The 17,680-nt window shown below is 46.5% G+C and overlaps 1 protein-coding gene across 1 annotated transcript in view; it reads left to right on the forward strand.

Annotated features, from left to right (window-relative positions):
- The window catches only part of LOC139413997 (uncharacterized), an 87,693-nt gene extending 71,244 nt beyond the window's left edge, over nucleotides 1–16,449 (forward strand). The window contains exon 2 of the mRNA XM_071161882.1: nucleotides 15,105–16,449. Coding sequence (XP_071017983.1) covers nucleotides 15,105–16,449 — 1,345 coding nt within the window. The remainder of the gene's footprint in view (nucleotides 1–15,104) is intronic.
- The last annotated feature ends 1,231 nt before the right edge of the window (nucleotides 16,450–17,680 follow it).

A 17,680-nucleotide genomic window follows, 5' to 3' on the forward strand; every position in this document is an offset into this window, starting at 1 on the left:
CGACCATCTCAATAGTTCTAAATACTGTTTCCTAAGGACTCGAAGAGAGGCGACCATCTCAATAGTTCTAAATACTGTTTCCTAAGGACTCGAAGAGAGGCGACCATCTCAATAGTTCTAAATACAGTTTCCTAAGGACTCAAAGAGAGGCGACCATCTCAATAGTTCTAAATACTGGGTAGTTTCCTAAGGACTCGAAGAGAGGCGACCATCTCAATAGTTCTAAATACTGTTTCCTAAGGACTCGAAGAGAGGAGACCATCTCAATAGTTCTAAATACTGGGTAGTTTCCTAAGGACTCGAAGAGAGGCGACCATCTCAATAGTTCTAAATACTGGGTAGTTTCCTAAGGACTCGAAGAGAGGCGACCATCTCAATAGTTCTAAATACTGTTTCCTAAGGACTCGAAGAGAGGCGACCATCTCAATAGTTCTAAATACTGGGTAGTTTCCTAAGGACTCGAAGAGAGGCGACCATCTCAATAGTTCTAAATACTGTTTCCTAAGGACTCGAAGAGAGGCGACCATCTCAATAGTTCTAAATACTGGGTAGTTTCCTAAGGACTCGAAGAGAGGCGACCATCTCAATAGTTCTAAATACTGTTTCCTAAGGACTCGAAGAGAGGCGACCATCTCAATAGTTCTAAATACTGGGTAGTTTCCTAAGGACTCGAAGAGAGGCGACCATCTCAATAGTTCTAAATACTGGGTAGTTTCCTAAGGACTCGAAGAGAGGCGACCATCTCAATAGTTCTAAATACTGGGTAGTTTCCTAAGGACTCGAAGAGAGGCGACCATCTCAATAGTTCTAACTACTGTTTCCTAAGGACTCGAAGAGAGGCGACCATCTCAATAGTTCTAAATACTGGGTAGTTTCCTAAGGACTCGAAGAGAGGCGACCATCTCAATAGTTCTAAATACTGGGTAGTTTCCTAAGGACTCGAAGAGAGGCGACCATCTCAATAGTTCTAAATACTGTTTCCTAAGGACTCGAAGAGAGGCGACCATCTCAATAGTTCTAAATACTGGGTAGTTTCCTAAGGACTCGAAGAGAGGCGACCATCTCAATAGTTCTAAATACTGTTTCCTAAGGACTCGAAGAGAGGCGACCATCTCAATAGTTCTAAATACTGGGTAGTTTCCTAAGGACTCGAAGAGAGGCGACCATCTCAATAGTTCTAAATACTGTTTCCTAAGGACTCGAAGAGAGGCGACCATCTCAATAGTTCTAAATACTGGGTAGTTTCCTAAGGACTCGAAGAGAGGCGACCATCTCAATAGTTCTAAATACTGGGTAGTTTCCTAAGGACTCGAAGAGAGGCGACCATCTCAATAGTTCTAAATACAGTTTCCTAAGGACTCGAAGAGAGGCGACCATCTCAATAGTTCTAAATACTGGGTAGTTTCCTAAGGACTCGAAGAGAGGCGACCATCTCAATAGTTCTAAATATTGTTTCCTAAGGACTCGAAGAGAGGCGACCATCTCAATAGTTCTAAATACTGGGTAGTTTCCTAAGGACTCGAAGAGAGGCGACCATCTCAATAGTTCTAAATACTGTTTCCTAAGGACTCGAAGAGAGGCGACCATCTCAATAGTTCTAAATACTGGGTAGTTTCCTAAGGACTCGAAGAGAGGCGACCATCTCAATAGTTCTAAATACTGTTTCCTAAGGACTCGAAGAGAGGCGACCATCTCAATAGTTCTAAATACTGGGTAGTTTCCTAAGGACTCGAAGAGAGGCGACCATCTCAATAGTTCTAAATACTGTTTCCTAAGGACTCGAAGAGAGGCGACCATCTCAATAGTTCTAAATACTGGGTAGTTTCCTAAGGACTCGAAGAGAGGCGACCATCTCAATAGTTCTAAATACTGGGTAGTTTCCTAAGGACTCGAAGAGAGGCGACCATCTCAATAGTTCTAAATACTGGGTAGTTTCCTAAGGACTCGAAGAGAGGCGACCATCTCAATAGTTCTAACTACTGTTTCCTAAGGACTCGAAGAGAGGCGACCATCTCAATAGTTCTAAATACTGGGTAGTTTCCTAAGGACTCGAAGAGAGGCGACCATCTCAATAGTTCTAAATACTGGGTAGTTTCCTAAGGACTCGAAGAGAGGCGACCATCTCAATAGTTCTAAATACTGTTTCCTAAGGACTCGAAGAGAGGCGACCATCTCAATAGTTCTAAATACTGTTTCCTAAGGACTCAAAGAGAGGCGACCATCTCAATAGTTCTAAATACTGGGTAGTTTCCTAAGGACTCGAAGAGAGGCGACCATCTCAATAGTTCTAAATACTGGGTAGTTTCCTAAGGACTCGAAGAGAGGCGACCATCTCAATAGTTCTAAATACTGGGTAGTTTCCTAAGGACTCGAAGAGAGGCGACCATCTCAATAGTTCTAAATACTGTTTCCTAAGGACTCGAAGAGAGGCGACCATCTCAATAGTTCTAAATATTGTTTCCTAAGGACTCGAAGAGAGGCGACCATCTCAATAGTTCTAAATACTGGGTAGTTTCCTAAGGACTCGAAGAGAGGCGACCATCTCAATAGTTCTAAATACTGGGTAGTTTCCTAAGGACTCGAAGAGAGGCGACCATCTCAATAGTTCTAAATACTGGGTATTTTCCTAAGGACTCGAAGAGAGGCGAACATCTCAATAGTTCTAAATACTGTTTCCTAAGGACTCGAAGAGAGGCGACCATCTCAATAGTTCTAAATATTGTTTCCTAAGGACTCGAAGAGAGGCGACCATCTCAATAGTTCTAAATACTGGGTAGTTTCCTAAGGACTCGAAGAGAGGCGACCATCTCAATAGTTCTAAATACTGTTTCCTAAGGACTCGAAGAGAGGAGACCATCTCAATAGTTCTAAATACTGGGTAGTTTCCTAAGGACTCAAAGAGAGGCGACCATCTCAATAGTTCTAAATACTGGGTAGTTTCCTAAGGACTCGAAGAGAGGCGACCATCTCAATAGTTCTAAATACTGTTTCCTAAGGACTCGAAGAGAGGAGACCATCTCAATAGTTCTAAATACTGGGTAGTTTCCTAAGGACTCGAAGAGAGGCGACCATCTCAATAGTTCTAAATACTGGGTAGTTTCCTAAGGACTCGAAGAGAGGCGACCATCTCAATAGTTCTAAATACTGTTTCCTAAGGACTCGAAGAGAGGCGACCATCTCAATAGTTCTAAATACTGGGTAGTTTCCTAAGGACTCGAAGAGAGGCGACCATCTCAATAGTTCTAAATACTGTTTCCTAAGGACTCGAAGAGAGGCGACCATCTCAATAGTTCTAAATACTGGGTAGTTTCCTAAGGACTCGAAGAGAGGCGACCATCTCAATAGTTCTAAATACTGGGTAGTTTCCTAAGGACTCGAAGAGAGGCGACCATCTCAATAGTTCTAAATACTGGGTAGTTTCCTAAGGACTCGAAGAGAGGCGACCATCTCAATAGTTCTAACTACTGTTTCCTAAGGACTCGAAGAGAGGCGACCATCTCAATAGTTCTAAATACTGGGTAGTTTCCTAAGGACTCGAAGAGAGGCGACCATCTCAATAGTTCTAAATACTGGGTAGTTTCCTAAGGACTCGAAGAGAGGCGACCATCTCAATAGTTCTAAATACTGTTTCCTAAGGACTCGAAGAGAGGCGACCATCTCAATAGTTCTAAATACTGGGTAGTTTCCTAAGGACTCGAAGAGAGGCGACCATCTCAATAGTTCTAAATACTGTTTCCTAAGGACTCGAAGAGAGGCGACCATCTCAATAGTTCTAAATACTGGGTAGTTTCCTAAGGACTCGAAGAGAGGCGACCATCTCAATAGTTCTAAATACTGTTTCCTAAGGACTCGAAGAGAGGCGAACATCTCAATAGTTCTAAATACTGGGTAGTTTCCTAAGGACTCGAAGAGAGGCGACCATCTCAATAGTTCTAAATACTGGGTAGTTTCCTAAGGACTCGAAGAGAGGCGACCATCTCAATAGTTCTAAATACAGTTTCCTAAGGACTCGAAGAGAGGCGACCATCTCAATAGTTCTAAATACTGGGTAGTTTCCTAAGGACTCGAAGAGAGGCGACCATCTCAATAGTTCTAAATATTGTTTCCTAAGGACTCGAAGAGAGGCGACCATCTCAATAGTTCTAAATACTGGGTAGTTTCCTAAGGACTCGAAGAGAGGCGACCATCTCAATAGTTCTAAATACTGTTTCCTAAGGACTCGAAGAGAGGCGACCATCTCAATAGTTCTAAATACTGGGTAGTTTCCTAAGGACTCGAAGAGAGGCGACCATCTCAATAGTTCTAAATACTGTTTCCTAAGGACTCGAAGAGAGGCGACCATCTCAATAGTTCTAAATACTGGGTACTTTCCTAAGGACTCGAAGAGAGGCGACCATCTCAATAGTTCTAAATACTGTTTCCTAAGGACTCGAAGAGAGGCGACCATCTCAATAGTTCTAAATACTGGGTAGTTTCCTAAGGACTCGAAGAGAGGCGACCATCTCAATAGTTCTAAATACTGGGTAGTTTCCTAAGGACTCGAAGAGAGGCGACCATCTCAATAGTTCTAAATACTGGGTAGTTTCCTAAGGACTCGAAGAGAGGCGACCATCTCAATAGTTCTAACTACTGTTTCCTAAGGACTCGAAGAGAGGCGACCATCTCAATAGTTCTAAATACTGGGTAGTTTCCTAAGGACTCGAAGAGAGGCGACCATCTCAATAGTTCTAAATACTGGGTAGTTTCCTAAGGACTCGAAGAGAGGCGACCATCTCAATAGTTCTAAATACTGTTTCCTAAGGACTCGAAGAGAGGCGACCATCTCAATAGTTCTAAATACTGTTTCCTAAGGACTCAAAGAGAGGCGACCATCTCAATAGTTCTAAATACTGGGTAGTTTCCTAAGGACTCGAAGAGAGGCGACCATCTCAATAGTTCTAAATACTGGGTAGTTTCCTAAGGACTCGAAGAGAGGCGACCATCTCAATAGTTCTAAATACTGGGTAGTTTCCTAAGGACTCGAAGAGAGGCGACCATCTCAATAGTTCTAAATACTGTTTCCTAAGGACTCGAAGAGAGGCGACCATCTCAATAGTTCTAAATATTGTTTCCTAAGGACTCGAAGAGAGGCGACCATCTCAATAGTTCTAAATACTGGGTAGTTTCCTAAGGACTCGAAGAGAGGCGACCATCTCAATAGTTCTAAATACTGGGTAGTTTCCTAAGGACTCGAAGAGAGGCGACCATCTCAATAGTTCTAAATACTGGGTATTTTCCTAAGGACTCGAAGAGAGGCGAACATCTCAATAGTTCTAAATACTGTTTCCTAAGGACTCGAAGAGAGGCGACCATCTCAATAGTTCTAAATATTGTTTCCTAAGGACTCGAAGAGAGGCGACCATCTCAATAGTTCTAAATACTGGGTAGTTTCCTAAGGACTCGAAGAGAGGCGACCATCTCAATAGTTCTAAATACTGGGTAGTTTCCTAAGGACTCGAAGAGAGGCGACCATCTCAATAGTTCTAAATACTGTTTCCTAAGGACTCGAAGAGAGGCGACCATCTCAATAGTTCTAAATATTGTTTCCTAGGGACTCGAAGAGAGGCGACCATCTCAATAGTTCTAAATACTGTTTCCTAAGGACTCGAAGAGAGGCGACCATCTCAATAGTTCTAAATACTGTTTCCTAAGGACTCGAAGAGAGGCGACCATCTCAATAGTTCTAAATACTGTTTCCTAAGGACTCGAAGAGAGGCGACCATCTCAATAGTTCTAAATACTGTTTCCTAAGGACTCGAAGAGAGGCGACCATCTCAATAGTTCTAAATACTGGGTAGTTTCCTAAGGACTCGAAGAGAGGCGACCATCTCAATAGTTCTAAATACTGGGTAGTTTCCTAAGGACTCGAAGAGAGGCGACCATCTCAATAGTTCTAAATACTGTTTCCTAAGGACTCGAAGAGAGGCGACCATCTCAATAGTTCTAAATACTGTTTCCTAAGGACTCGAAGAGAGGCGACCATCTCAATAGTTCTAAATATTGTTTCCTAAGCACTCGAAGAGAGGCGACCATCTCAATAGTTCTAAATACTGGGTAGTTTCCTAAGGACTCGAAGAGAGGCGACCATCTCAATAGTTCTAAATACTGAGTAGTTTCCTAAGGACTCGAAGAGAGGCGACCATCTCAATAGTTCTAAATACTGGGTAGTTTCCTAAGGACTCGAAGAGAGGCGACCATCTCAATTGTTCTAAATACTGTTTCCTAAGGACTCGAAGAGAGGCGACCATCTCAATAGTTCTAAATACTGGGTAGTTTCCTAAGGACTCGAAGAGAGGCGACCATCTCAATAGTTGATGTGTATATTGATGTTTATACTGATGTGAATATTGATGTGTATATCGATGTGAATAGTGTATATTGATGTTTATGTTGATGTTTATGTTGATGTGTGTATTGATGTAAATAGTGTGTATTGATGTAAATAGTGTGTATTGATGTGAATAGTGTATATTGATGTTTATGTTGATGTTTATATTGATGTTTATATTGATGTGAATAGTGTATATTGATGTTTATGTTGATGTGTATGTTGATGTTTATGTTGATGTGTCTATTGATGTTTATGTTGATGTGTGTATTGATGTGAATACTGTATATTGATGTTTATGTTGATGTGTATGTTGATGTGAATAGTGTATATTGATGTTTATATTGATGTTTATATTGATGTGTATATTGATGTTTATGTTGATGTGTTTATTGATGTGACTATTTAGCTTCAACAATGTTTCATTACAGATGCACATTGGTGCAAAAACTGATCAAAGACATTTTAATTAATTACGGTTCACAACATTGATCAAATCAAGGAAGACATTTCCCATAATCCATCAATGCTCTTCATCTGCCCGGGCAGCGCTGCATATATGACAGCACAGAGAAAGGCCTTTTCCCTTTCAACCGACAGCTTGTCACTGAAGCAGCTCTGAGGTAATTATAGGATGTCATTTTACACCATCACCATTTCCTCCAGACGACACCGTTGTAGTGGATCAATACATACACTGTCTTGTAGCTCCGTTTCCTGCAGTCAAACGACCAAATCGCCCTCTAGTGGCTTTATGGGTGGAATGTTATTCATGTTTTTCATCATTTCAAAAGTGAATACATTTATTTTTATTTTTTTAAAATCTGGTGTTCCTACGTCAAACGTTTTAGTTATATTTCAGTATTCTGTGATGTATATCAAGCAAATATCAAGTGTAATATTGGGATACAAACTCAAAATGTAATATATTTCAACTCTATATTTGACAGGTGTCTTCTTTTTTGTTAAACCATGTGCGTGAGGTTTATACTTTTGTTTCAACGTAGACTTGTTTAAGATTACCAAGAAGTACTCTGTCTGACCTTGATTTATCCCGCTGCAGGAAAATGTTAACAGGTGAGAGCTATGACGTGCTGTGACAGGAAATGTGATGTGTGGTAGAGAGGGGGAGAGAGAGATAAGTGGGTTGTCTGTCAGCTGAAAGAGAGAGAGAGAGAGAAGTGGGTTGTCTGTCTGCTGAAAGAGAGAGAGAGAGAGAGAGAGAGAGAGAGAGATAAGTGGGTTGTCTGTCTGCTGAAAGAGAGAGAGAGAGAGAGAGTGAGAGAGAGAGACCAAATCATGAGAAAACAAAAAGATAATTACTTGACACATTGGAAAGAATTAACAAAAAAACAGAGCAAACTAGAATGCTATTTGGCCCTAAACAGAGAGTACACAGCGGCGGAATACCTGACCACTGTGACTGACCCAAACTTAAGGAAAGCTTTGACTATGTACAGACTCAGTGAGCATAGCCTTGCTATTGAGAAAGGCCGCCGTAGGCAGACATGGCTCTCAAGAGAAGACAGGCTATGTGCTCACTGCCCACAAAATGAGGTAGAAACTGAGCTGCACTTCCTAACCTCCTGCCCAATGTATGACCATATTAGGGACACATATTTCCCTCAGATTACACAGATCCACAAAGAATTCGAAAACAAACCCAATTTTGATAAACTCCCATATCTACTGGGTGAAATTCCACAGTGTGCCATCACAGCAACAAGATTTGTGACCTGTTGCCATGAGAAAAGGGCAACCAGTGAAGAACAAACACCATTGTAAATACAACCCATATTTATGCTTATTTATTTTATCTTGTGTGCTTTAACCATTTGTACATCGTTACAACACATTTGTAATGTCGTTATTGTTTTGAAACTTCTGTATGTTTAATGTTTATTTGTATTGTTTATTTCACTTTTGTATATTATCTACCTCACCATCTCATCCTGGAATATCCAAGGCCTGAGGTCATCTGCCTTTATAGAACACAAAGCCTTCACCATCTCATCCTGGAATATCCAAGGCCTGAGGTCATCTGCCTTTATAGAACACAAAGCCTTCACTATCTCATCCTGGAATATCCAAGGCCTGAGGTCATCTGCCTTTATAGAACACAAAGCCTTCACTATCTCATCCTGGAATATCCAAGGCCTGAGGTCATCTGCCTTTATAGAACACAAAGCCTTCACCATCTCATCCTGGAATATCCAAGGCCTGAGGTCATCTGCCTTTATAGAACACAAAGCCTTCATTATCTCATCCTGGAATATCCAAGGCCTGAGGTCATCTGCCTTTATAGAACACAAAGCCTTCATTATCTCATCCTGGAATATCCAAGGCCTGAGGTCATCTGCCTTTATAGAACACAAAGCCTTCACTATCTCATCCTGGAATATCCAAGGCCTGAGGTCATCTGCCTTTATGGAACACAAAGCCTTCACTATCTCATCCTGGAATATCCAAGGCCTGAGGTCATCTGCCTTTATAGAACACAAAGCCTTCATTATCTCATCCTGGAATATCCAAGGCCTGAGGTCATCTGCCTTTGGCCTGAAGAGCAGGAACCTGGACTTCACCAAAGAAATCGGTAATACAGACATTGTCATCCTGCAAGAAACCTGGTATAGAGGAGACGGACCCACTGGTTGTCCTCTAGGTTACAGAGAGCTGGTAGTCCCATCCACCAAACTACCAGGTAGGTGGTATAGAGGAGACGGACCCACTGGTTGCCCTCTAGGTTACAGAGAGCTGGTAGTCCACCAATGTGTATGGGATGTTAATTTGGTATAGAGCAGACCTAACTCACTCCATTAAATTAATCAAAACAGGAACATTTTACATTTGCCTAGAAATTCAAAAGGAAATGATCTTTACAGAGTAAAATGTCCTCCTGTGTGCTAACTATATCCCCCCACCAGAATCCCCATACATTAATGAAGACAGCTTCTCCATCCTGGAAGGGGAAATCAATCATTTCCAGGCCCAGGGACATGTACTAGTCTGTAACGACCTAAATGCCAGAACCGGACAAGAACCTGACACCCTCAGCACACAGGGGGACAAACACCTACCTGGAGGTGACAGCATTCCCTCCCCCATATGCCCCCCTAGGCATAACTATGACAACATAACCACAAAAACGGGTCACAACTCCTGCAGCTCTGTCGCACGCTGGGTATGTACATAGTCAACGGAAGGCTTCGAGGGGACTCCTATGATAGGTACATCCATAGCTCATCTCTTGGCAGTAGTACTGTAGACTACTTTATCACTGACCTCAACCCAGAGTCTCTCAGAGCGTTCACAGTCAGTCCACTGACACCCCCATCAGACAACAGTAAAATCACAATCTACTTGAACAGAGCACTAATCAACCCACAAAACAGCAGTCTCAACGTCAACAGTGAAGAGGCGACTCCGGGATGCTGGCTTTCCAGGCAGAGTTCCTCTGTCCAGTCTCAACGTCAACAGTGAAGAGGAGACCCCGGGATGCTGGCCTTCCAGGCAGAGTTCCTCTGTCCAGTCTCAACGTCAACAGTGAAGAAGAGACTCCGGGATGCTGGCCTTCTAGGCAGAGTTCCTCTGTCCAGTCTCAACGTCAACAGTGAAGAGGTGACTCCGGGATGCTGGCCTTCCAGGCAGAGTTCCTCTGTCCAGTCTCAATGTCAACAGTGAAGAGGAGACTCCGGGATGCTGGCCTTCCAAGCAGAGTTCCTCTGTCCAGTCTCAACGTCGACAGTGAAGAGGAGACTCCGGGATGCTGGCCTTCTAGGCAGAGTTCCTCTGTCCAGTCTCAACGTCAACAGTGAAGAGGAGACTCCGGGATGCTGGCCTTCTAGGCAGAGTTCCTCTGTCCAGTCTCAACGTCAACAGTGAAGAGGTGACTCCGGGATGCTGGCCTTCTAGGCAGAGTTCCTCTGTCCAGTGTCTGTGTTCTTTTGCCAGTCTTAATATTTTCTTCTTGTTGGCCAGTCTGAGATGTGGCTTTTTCTTTGCAACTCTGCCTAGAAGACCAGCATCCTGGAGTCCCAGAGTCGCCTCTTCACTGTTGACGTTGAGACTGGTGCTTTGTGGGTACTATATAATGAAGCTGCCAGTTGAGGACTTGTGAGGCGTCTGTTTCTCAAACTAGACACTCTAATGTACTTGCTCAGCTGTGCACCGGGGCCTCCCACGCCTCTTTCTATTCTGGTTAGAGCCAGTTTGCGCTGTTCTGTGAAGGGAGTAGTATAGAGCGCGGTACCGCTTGCCATGCGGTAGTAGAGAGAACAGTCTATGACTGGGGTGGCTGGGGTCTTTGACAGTTTTTAGGGCCTTCCTCTGGCACTGTCTGGTGTAGAGGTCCTGGAAGGCAGGAAGCTTAGCCCTGGTGATGTCCTGGGCCATGCACACTACCTTCTGTAGTGTCTTGCTGTCGGAGGCCGAGCGATTGCCGATCTCAGGACCCATGACAAATCTTTTTAGTCTCCTGAGGGGGAATAGGCTTTGTCGTGCCCTCTTCACAACTGTCTTAGTGTGTTTGGACCATGATGGCTTGTTGGTGATGTGGACACCAAGGAACTTGACGCTCTCAACCTGCTCCACTACAGCCCCGTCGATGAGAATGGGGGCGTGCTCGGTCCTCCTTTTCCTGTAGTCCACAATCATCTCCTTTGTCTTGATCATGTTGAGGGAGAGGTTGTTGTCCGTGCACCACCCGGCCAGGTCTCTGACCTCTCATCGTTGTCCGTGATCAGGCCTACCACTGTTGTGTCGTCTGCAAACTTAATGATGGTGTTGGAGTCGTGCCTGGCAGTTCAGTCATGAGTGAACAGGGACTACAGGAGGGGACTGAGCACGCACCCCTGAGGGGCCCCCGTGTTGAGGATCAGCGTGGCAGATGTGTTGTTGCCTACCCTTACCACCTGGGGGCGGCCCATCAGGAAGTCCAGGATCCAGTTGCAGAGGGAGGTGTTTAGTCCCAGGGTCCTTAGTTTAGTGATGAGCTTTGAGGGCACTATGGTGTTGAATGCTGAGCTGTAGTCAATGAATAGCATTCTCACATAGGTGTTCCTTTTGTCCAGGTGGGAAAGGGCAGTGTGGAGTGCAATAGAGAGTGGATCATCTGTGGATCTGTTGGGGCGGTATGCAAATTGGAGTGGGTCTAGGGTTTCTGGGATAATGGTGTTGATGTGAGCCATTACTAGCTATTCAAAGCACTTCATGGCTACGGACATGAGTGCTACGGGTCTGTAGTCATTTAGGCAGGTTACCTTTGTGTTCTTGGGCACAGGGACTATGGTGGTCTGCTTGAACCATGTTGGTATTACAGACTCAATCAGGGACATGTTGAAAATGTCAGTGAAGACACCTGCCAGTTGGTCAGCACATGCCTATTAACATATGTTTCCCATAGCAATAAAGCCTCTTACATTGAAATTGAATTGAATTGCGAGAAAGATAGAGAGAGAGAGAGAGAGAGAGATAGAGAGAGAGGAGAGAGAGAGGAGAGGAGAGAGAGAGAGAGAGAGAGAGAGAGGAGAGAGAGAGGAGAGAGAAAGAGAGAGAGAGCGAGAGAGAGCGCGAGAGATAGAGAGAGAGAGGAGAGAGCGCGAGAGAGAGAGAGAGAGGAGAGAGAGAGAGAGAGAGAGAGAGAGAGAGAGAGAGAGAGAGACAGAGAGAGAGGAGAGAGAGAGGAGAGAGAGAAAGAGAGAGAGAGCGAGAGAGAGCCCGAGAGATAGAGAGAGAGAGGAGAGAGAGAGGAGAAGGAGAGAGAGAGAGAGAGAGAGAGAGAGAGAGAGAGAGGAGAGAGAGAGCGAGAGAGAGCGCGAGAGATAGAGAGAGAGGAGAGAGCGCGAGAGATAGAGAGAGAGAGGAGAGAGCGCGAGAGAGAGAGAGAGAGGAGAGAGAGAGAGAGAGAGAGAGAGAGAGACAGAGAGAGAGAGAGAGAGAGAGAGAGAGAGACAGGGCTACAGATTATTGTGAAAGCTGGTCCCAGCACCAACATCTGTGTGATAGGTGGAAGCAGAAGTGGGGGTGAATTGAGGCACTTATCTCAGTGGGAGGAGAGCTCAAACTCAATATTGATGGTACTGTTTTCCCCTTCCTCACACCTCAGAGAAAAGCACACAGCTGGAGTCCTGAGGGGGAGGACACGATAAACAAGAGGATTGGAGATGTTGTTTTAGTTAGAGACAATTTCTCCCACGCAGGTCAAACTATTTCCTCTGTAGATTAACATGTAGAGTTCCATGGTAATTTCAGCTGATGGGCCATATACAGGTGTTTACTGACAGTAGATGTGCAGCCCTATTCCCTATATAGTGCACTACTTTAGACCAGAGCCCTATAGAACCCTATTCACTATATATAGTGCACTACTTTAGACCAGAGCCCTATAGAACCCTATTCACTATAAATAGTGCACTACTTTAGACCAGGGCCCTATAGAACCCTATTCCCTATATAGTGCACTACTTTAGACCAGGGCCCTATAGAACCCTATTCCCTACATTCCCAACACTCTAACCACAAGGATACTGGCCCAAAACTCTAACCACTAGGCTACTGGCCCAAAACTCTAACCACTAGGCTACCGGCCCAAAACTCTAACCACTAGGCTACAGGCCCAAAACTCTAAACACTAGGCTACTGGCCCAACACTCTAACCAGGAGGCTACTGGCCCAAAACTCTAACCACTAGGCTACCGGCCCAAAACTCTAACCACTAGGCTACTGGCCCAACACTCTAACCAGGAGGCTACTGGCCCAAAACTCTAACCACTAGGCTACCGGCCCAAAACTCTAAACACTAGGCTACAGGCCCAACACTCTAACCACTAGGCTACTCGCGCAACACTCTGACCACTAGGCTACTGGCCCAACACTCTAACCACTAGGCTACTGGCCCAACACTCTAACCACTAGGCTACAGGCCCAACACTCTAACCACTAGGATACTGGCCCAACACTCTAACCAGTAGGATACTGGCCCAACACTCTAACCAGTAGGCTACTGGCCCAACACTCTAACCAGGAGGCTACTGGCCCAACACTCTAACCAGGAGGCTACTGGCCCAACACTCTAACCACTAGGCTACTGGCCCAACACTCTAACCACTAGGATACTGGCCCAACACTCTAACCACTAGGCTACTGGCCCAACACTCCAACCACTAGTCTACTGGCCCAACACTCTAACCACTAGGCTACAGGCCCAACACTCTAACCAGGAGGCTACTGGCCCAACACTCTAACCACTAGGCTACTGGCCCAACACTCTAACCACTAGGATACTGGCCCAACACTCTAACCACTAGGCTACTGGCCCAACACTCTAACCACTAGGCTACTGGCCCAACACTCTAACCACTAGGCTACTGGCCCAACACTCTAACCACTAGGCTACTGGCCCAACACTCTAACCACTAGGATACTGGCCCAACACTCTAACCACTAGGCTACTCGCGCAACACTCTGACCACTAGGCTACTGGCCCAACACTCTAACCACTAGGCTACTGGCCCAACACTCTAACCAGGAGGCTACAGGCCCAACACTCTAACCAGTAGGCTACTGGCCCAACACTCTAACCAGGAGGCTACCTGCCGCCCCATTGAAGGTTTTGTCCCAGCCATTTCAAATACTAAATAGAAATGATTTGCAAAATGTGGGCTGTTGGGCTTTTTGTATTAAAAATATTTAAAGTTGTGAACTCTTTGGCTTATCTAAATCCTGGTGAGGACCTGGGCTGACATCTCTCTCCCCATCTCCCTCCCCCTCCTCCCTCTCTCCCCCTCTCTCCCAATCTCACTCCCTCCCCTTCTCTTTCCTTCTCTTTCCCTCTCTCCCCATCTCCCTCCCTCCCTCCCCATCTCCCTCCCTCCCCATCTCCCTCCCTTCTCTACTGGACGATGGCATGATAAGTCTGGATGAGTCCCAGCTCTGTTATAAACAAAACTGAGGGACTTGACCTTGTTCAGCTGGACCTCGTCCAATGTGGCTTAACACCGTACGACCGGAGGACCAGGCCAGAAACCTCCTACAAACAGCTAGACCTGATTTGTCACTTTCCCCCCTCTTCCCCCTCCTCCACAACCCTCCACCCCACTCCAACCCCCTCCACCCCCTAGCATCCCGCTCCACCCCTTCTCAACCCTCTACCCCTCCACAACCCTCCACCTCTCTACAACCCTCCACCCCTCTACAACCCTCTACAACCCTCTACCCCTCTACAACCCTTACCCCTCTACAACCCTCTACCCCTCTACAACCCTCCACCCCTCTACCCCTCCACCCCTCCACCCCCTCCACCCCTCCACAACCCTCTACCCCTCCACCCCTACACCCCTCCACCCCTCCACAACCCTCCACCCCACTTCAAGCCCCTCCAACCCCATCCACCCCTCCACCCCTCCACAACCCTCCACCCCTCCACAACCCTCCACCTCTCCACAACCCTCCATCTCTCCACAACCCTCCATCCCTCCACAACCCTCCACAACCCTCCACCCCCTCCACCCCTCCACAACCCTCCACCCCCTCCATCCCTCCACAACCCTCCACAACCCTCTACCCCCTCCACAACCCTCCACCCCTCCACCCCTCCACAACCCTCCATCCCTCCACAACCCTCCACCCTGCTACAACCCTCCACCCCTCTACCCCTCCACCCCTCCACCCCCTCCACCCCTCCACAACCCTCTACCCCTCCACCCCTCCCCCCCTCCACAACCCTCCACCCCACTTCAAGCCCCTCCAACCCCATCCACAACCCTCCACCCCCCTCCACCCCGCTCCACCCCTCCACAACCCTCCACCCCTCCACAACCCTCCACCCCGCTCCACCCCTCCACAACCCTCCACCCCTCCACCCCCCTCCATCCCCCTCCACCCCTCCACCCCCCTCCACCCCTCCACAACCCTCTACCCCTCCACAACCCTCCACCCTGCTCCACCACTCCACAACCCTCTACCCCTCCAACCCCCTCCACCCCTCCACCCCCCTGCAACCTCCTCCACAACCCTCCACCCCCTCCACCCCGCTCCACCCCTCCACCCCACTCCAACCCCCTCCACAGCCTTTCTCCCCCTTCCACACTCATCCAGCCCCCTCCACACCCCTCCCGCCCCCTCCACACTCATCCAGCCCCCTCCACCCCTCCACAACCCTCCACCCCCCTCCACCCCGCTCCACCCCTCCACAACCCTCCACCCCTCCACAACCCTCCACCCCGCTCCACCCATCCACAACCCTCTACCCCTCCACAACCCTCCACCTCCCTCCACAACCCTCCACCCCTCCACAACCCTCCACCCCGCTCCACCCCTCCACAAACCTCTACCCCTCCACATTCCTCCACCCCTCCACCCCGCTCCACACCCCTCTTCACCATCCAGCCCCCTCCACACTCATCCAGCCCCCTCCACAACCCTCCACCCCTCCACAACCCTCCACCCCATTCCAACCCCTTCCAACCCCCTCCACAGCCTTCCACTCCCCTCTTCACCTTCCAGCCCCTCTACAACCATCCTGCCCCCTCCAACCCTCCACCCCACTCAACAGCCTTCCACCCCCCTCCACACCCATCCACACCCATCCACCACCTTCCACACCCCTCCAGCCCACTCCACACCCATCCACCCCCCTCCAGCCCCCTCCACACCACTCTGCCCCCTCCACACCCATCCACACCCATCCACCACCCTCCACACCCCTCCAGCCCCCTCCACACCCATCCACCCCCCTCCAGCCCCCTCCACACCACTCTGCCCCCTCCACACTCATCCAGCCCCCTCCACAACCCTCCACCCCTCCACAACCCTCCACCCCATTCCAACCCCTTCCAACCCCCTCCACAGCCTTCCACTCCCCTCTTCACCTTCCAGCCCCTCTACAACCATCCTGCCCCCTCCAACCCTCCACCCCACTCAACAGCCTTCTACCCCCCTCCACACCCATCCACACCCATCCACCACCCTCCACACCCCTCCAGCCCACTCCACACCCATCCACCCCCTCCAGCCCCCTCCACACCACTCTGCCCCCTCCACACCCATCCATCCCCCTCCACACCCCTCCAACCCTCCACCACTAAATATATTTTTCCTGGATTATCTTCCATAAAATCCCTCTGCATTAATAAATATATCCACCCAGTCTGCTGCATGACAACATGCAGGGTTCTGTTATAGGCCCTGTCTCTATATCTCTACAGAGATGCAGTACTATAGATGTACTATAGATGTACTATAGATGTACTATAGATGCAGATCTATAGATGCAGTACTATAGATGTACTATAGATGCAGTACTACAGATGCAGATCTATAGATACAGTACTATAGATGCAGTGCTATAGATGCAGTACTATAGATGTACTATAGATGCAGTACTATAGATGTACTATAGATGTACTATAGATGCAGATCTATAGATGCAGTATTATAGATGTACTATAGATGCAGTACTATAGATGTACTATAGATGCAGATCTATAGATGCAGTACTATAGATGTACTATAGATGCAGTACTATAGATGTACTATAGATGCAGTACTATAGATGTACTATAGATATACTATAGATGCAGATATATAGATGCAGTACTATAGATGTACTATAGATGCAGTATTATAGATGTACTATAGATGCAGTACTATAGATGTACTATAGATGCAGATCTATAGATGCAGTACTATAGATGTACTATAGATGCAGTACTATAGATGTACTATAGATGCAGTACTATAGATGTACTATAGATATACTATAGATGCAGATATATAGATGCAGTACTATAGATGTACTATAGATGCAGTACTATAGATGTACTATAGATGCAGTACTATAGATGTACTATAGATGCAGATCTATAGATGCAGTACTATAGATGTACTATAGATGCAGTACTACAGATGCAGATCTATAGATACAGTACTATAGATGCAGTACTATAGATGCAGTACTATAGATGCAGTACTATAGATGTACTATAGATGCAGTACTATAGATGTACTATAGATGTACTATAGATGCAGATCTATAGATGCAGTGTTATAGATGTACTATAGATGCAGTACTATAGATGTACTATAGATGCAGATCTATAGATGCAGTACTATAGATGTACTATAGATGCAGTACTATAGATGTACTATAGATGCAGTACTATAGATGTACTATAGATATACTATAGATGCAGATATATAGATGCAGTACTATAGATGTACTATAGATGCAGTACTATAGATGTACTATAGATGCAGTACTATAGATGTACTATAGATGCAGATCTATAGATGCAGTACTATAGATGTACTATAGAT

Source organism: Oncorhynchus clarkii, chromosome 7 (genome assembly GCF_045791955.1).
Source record: "Oncorhynchus clarkii lewisi isolate Uvic-CL-2024 chromosome 7, UVic_Ocla_1.0, whole genome shotgun sequence".
In the NCBI taxonomy this organism is placed as follows: Eukaryota; Metazoa; Chordata; class Actinopteri; order Salmoniformes; family Salmonidae; genus Oncorhynchus; species Oncorhynchus clarkii.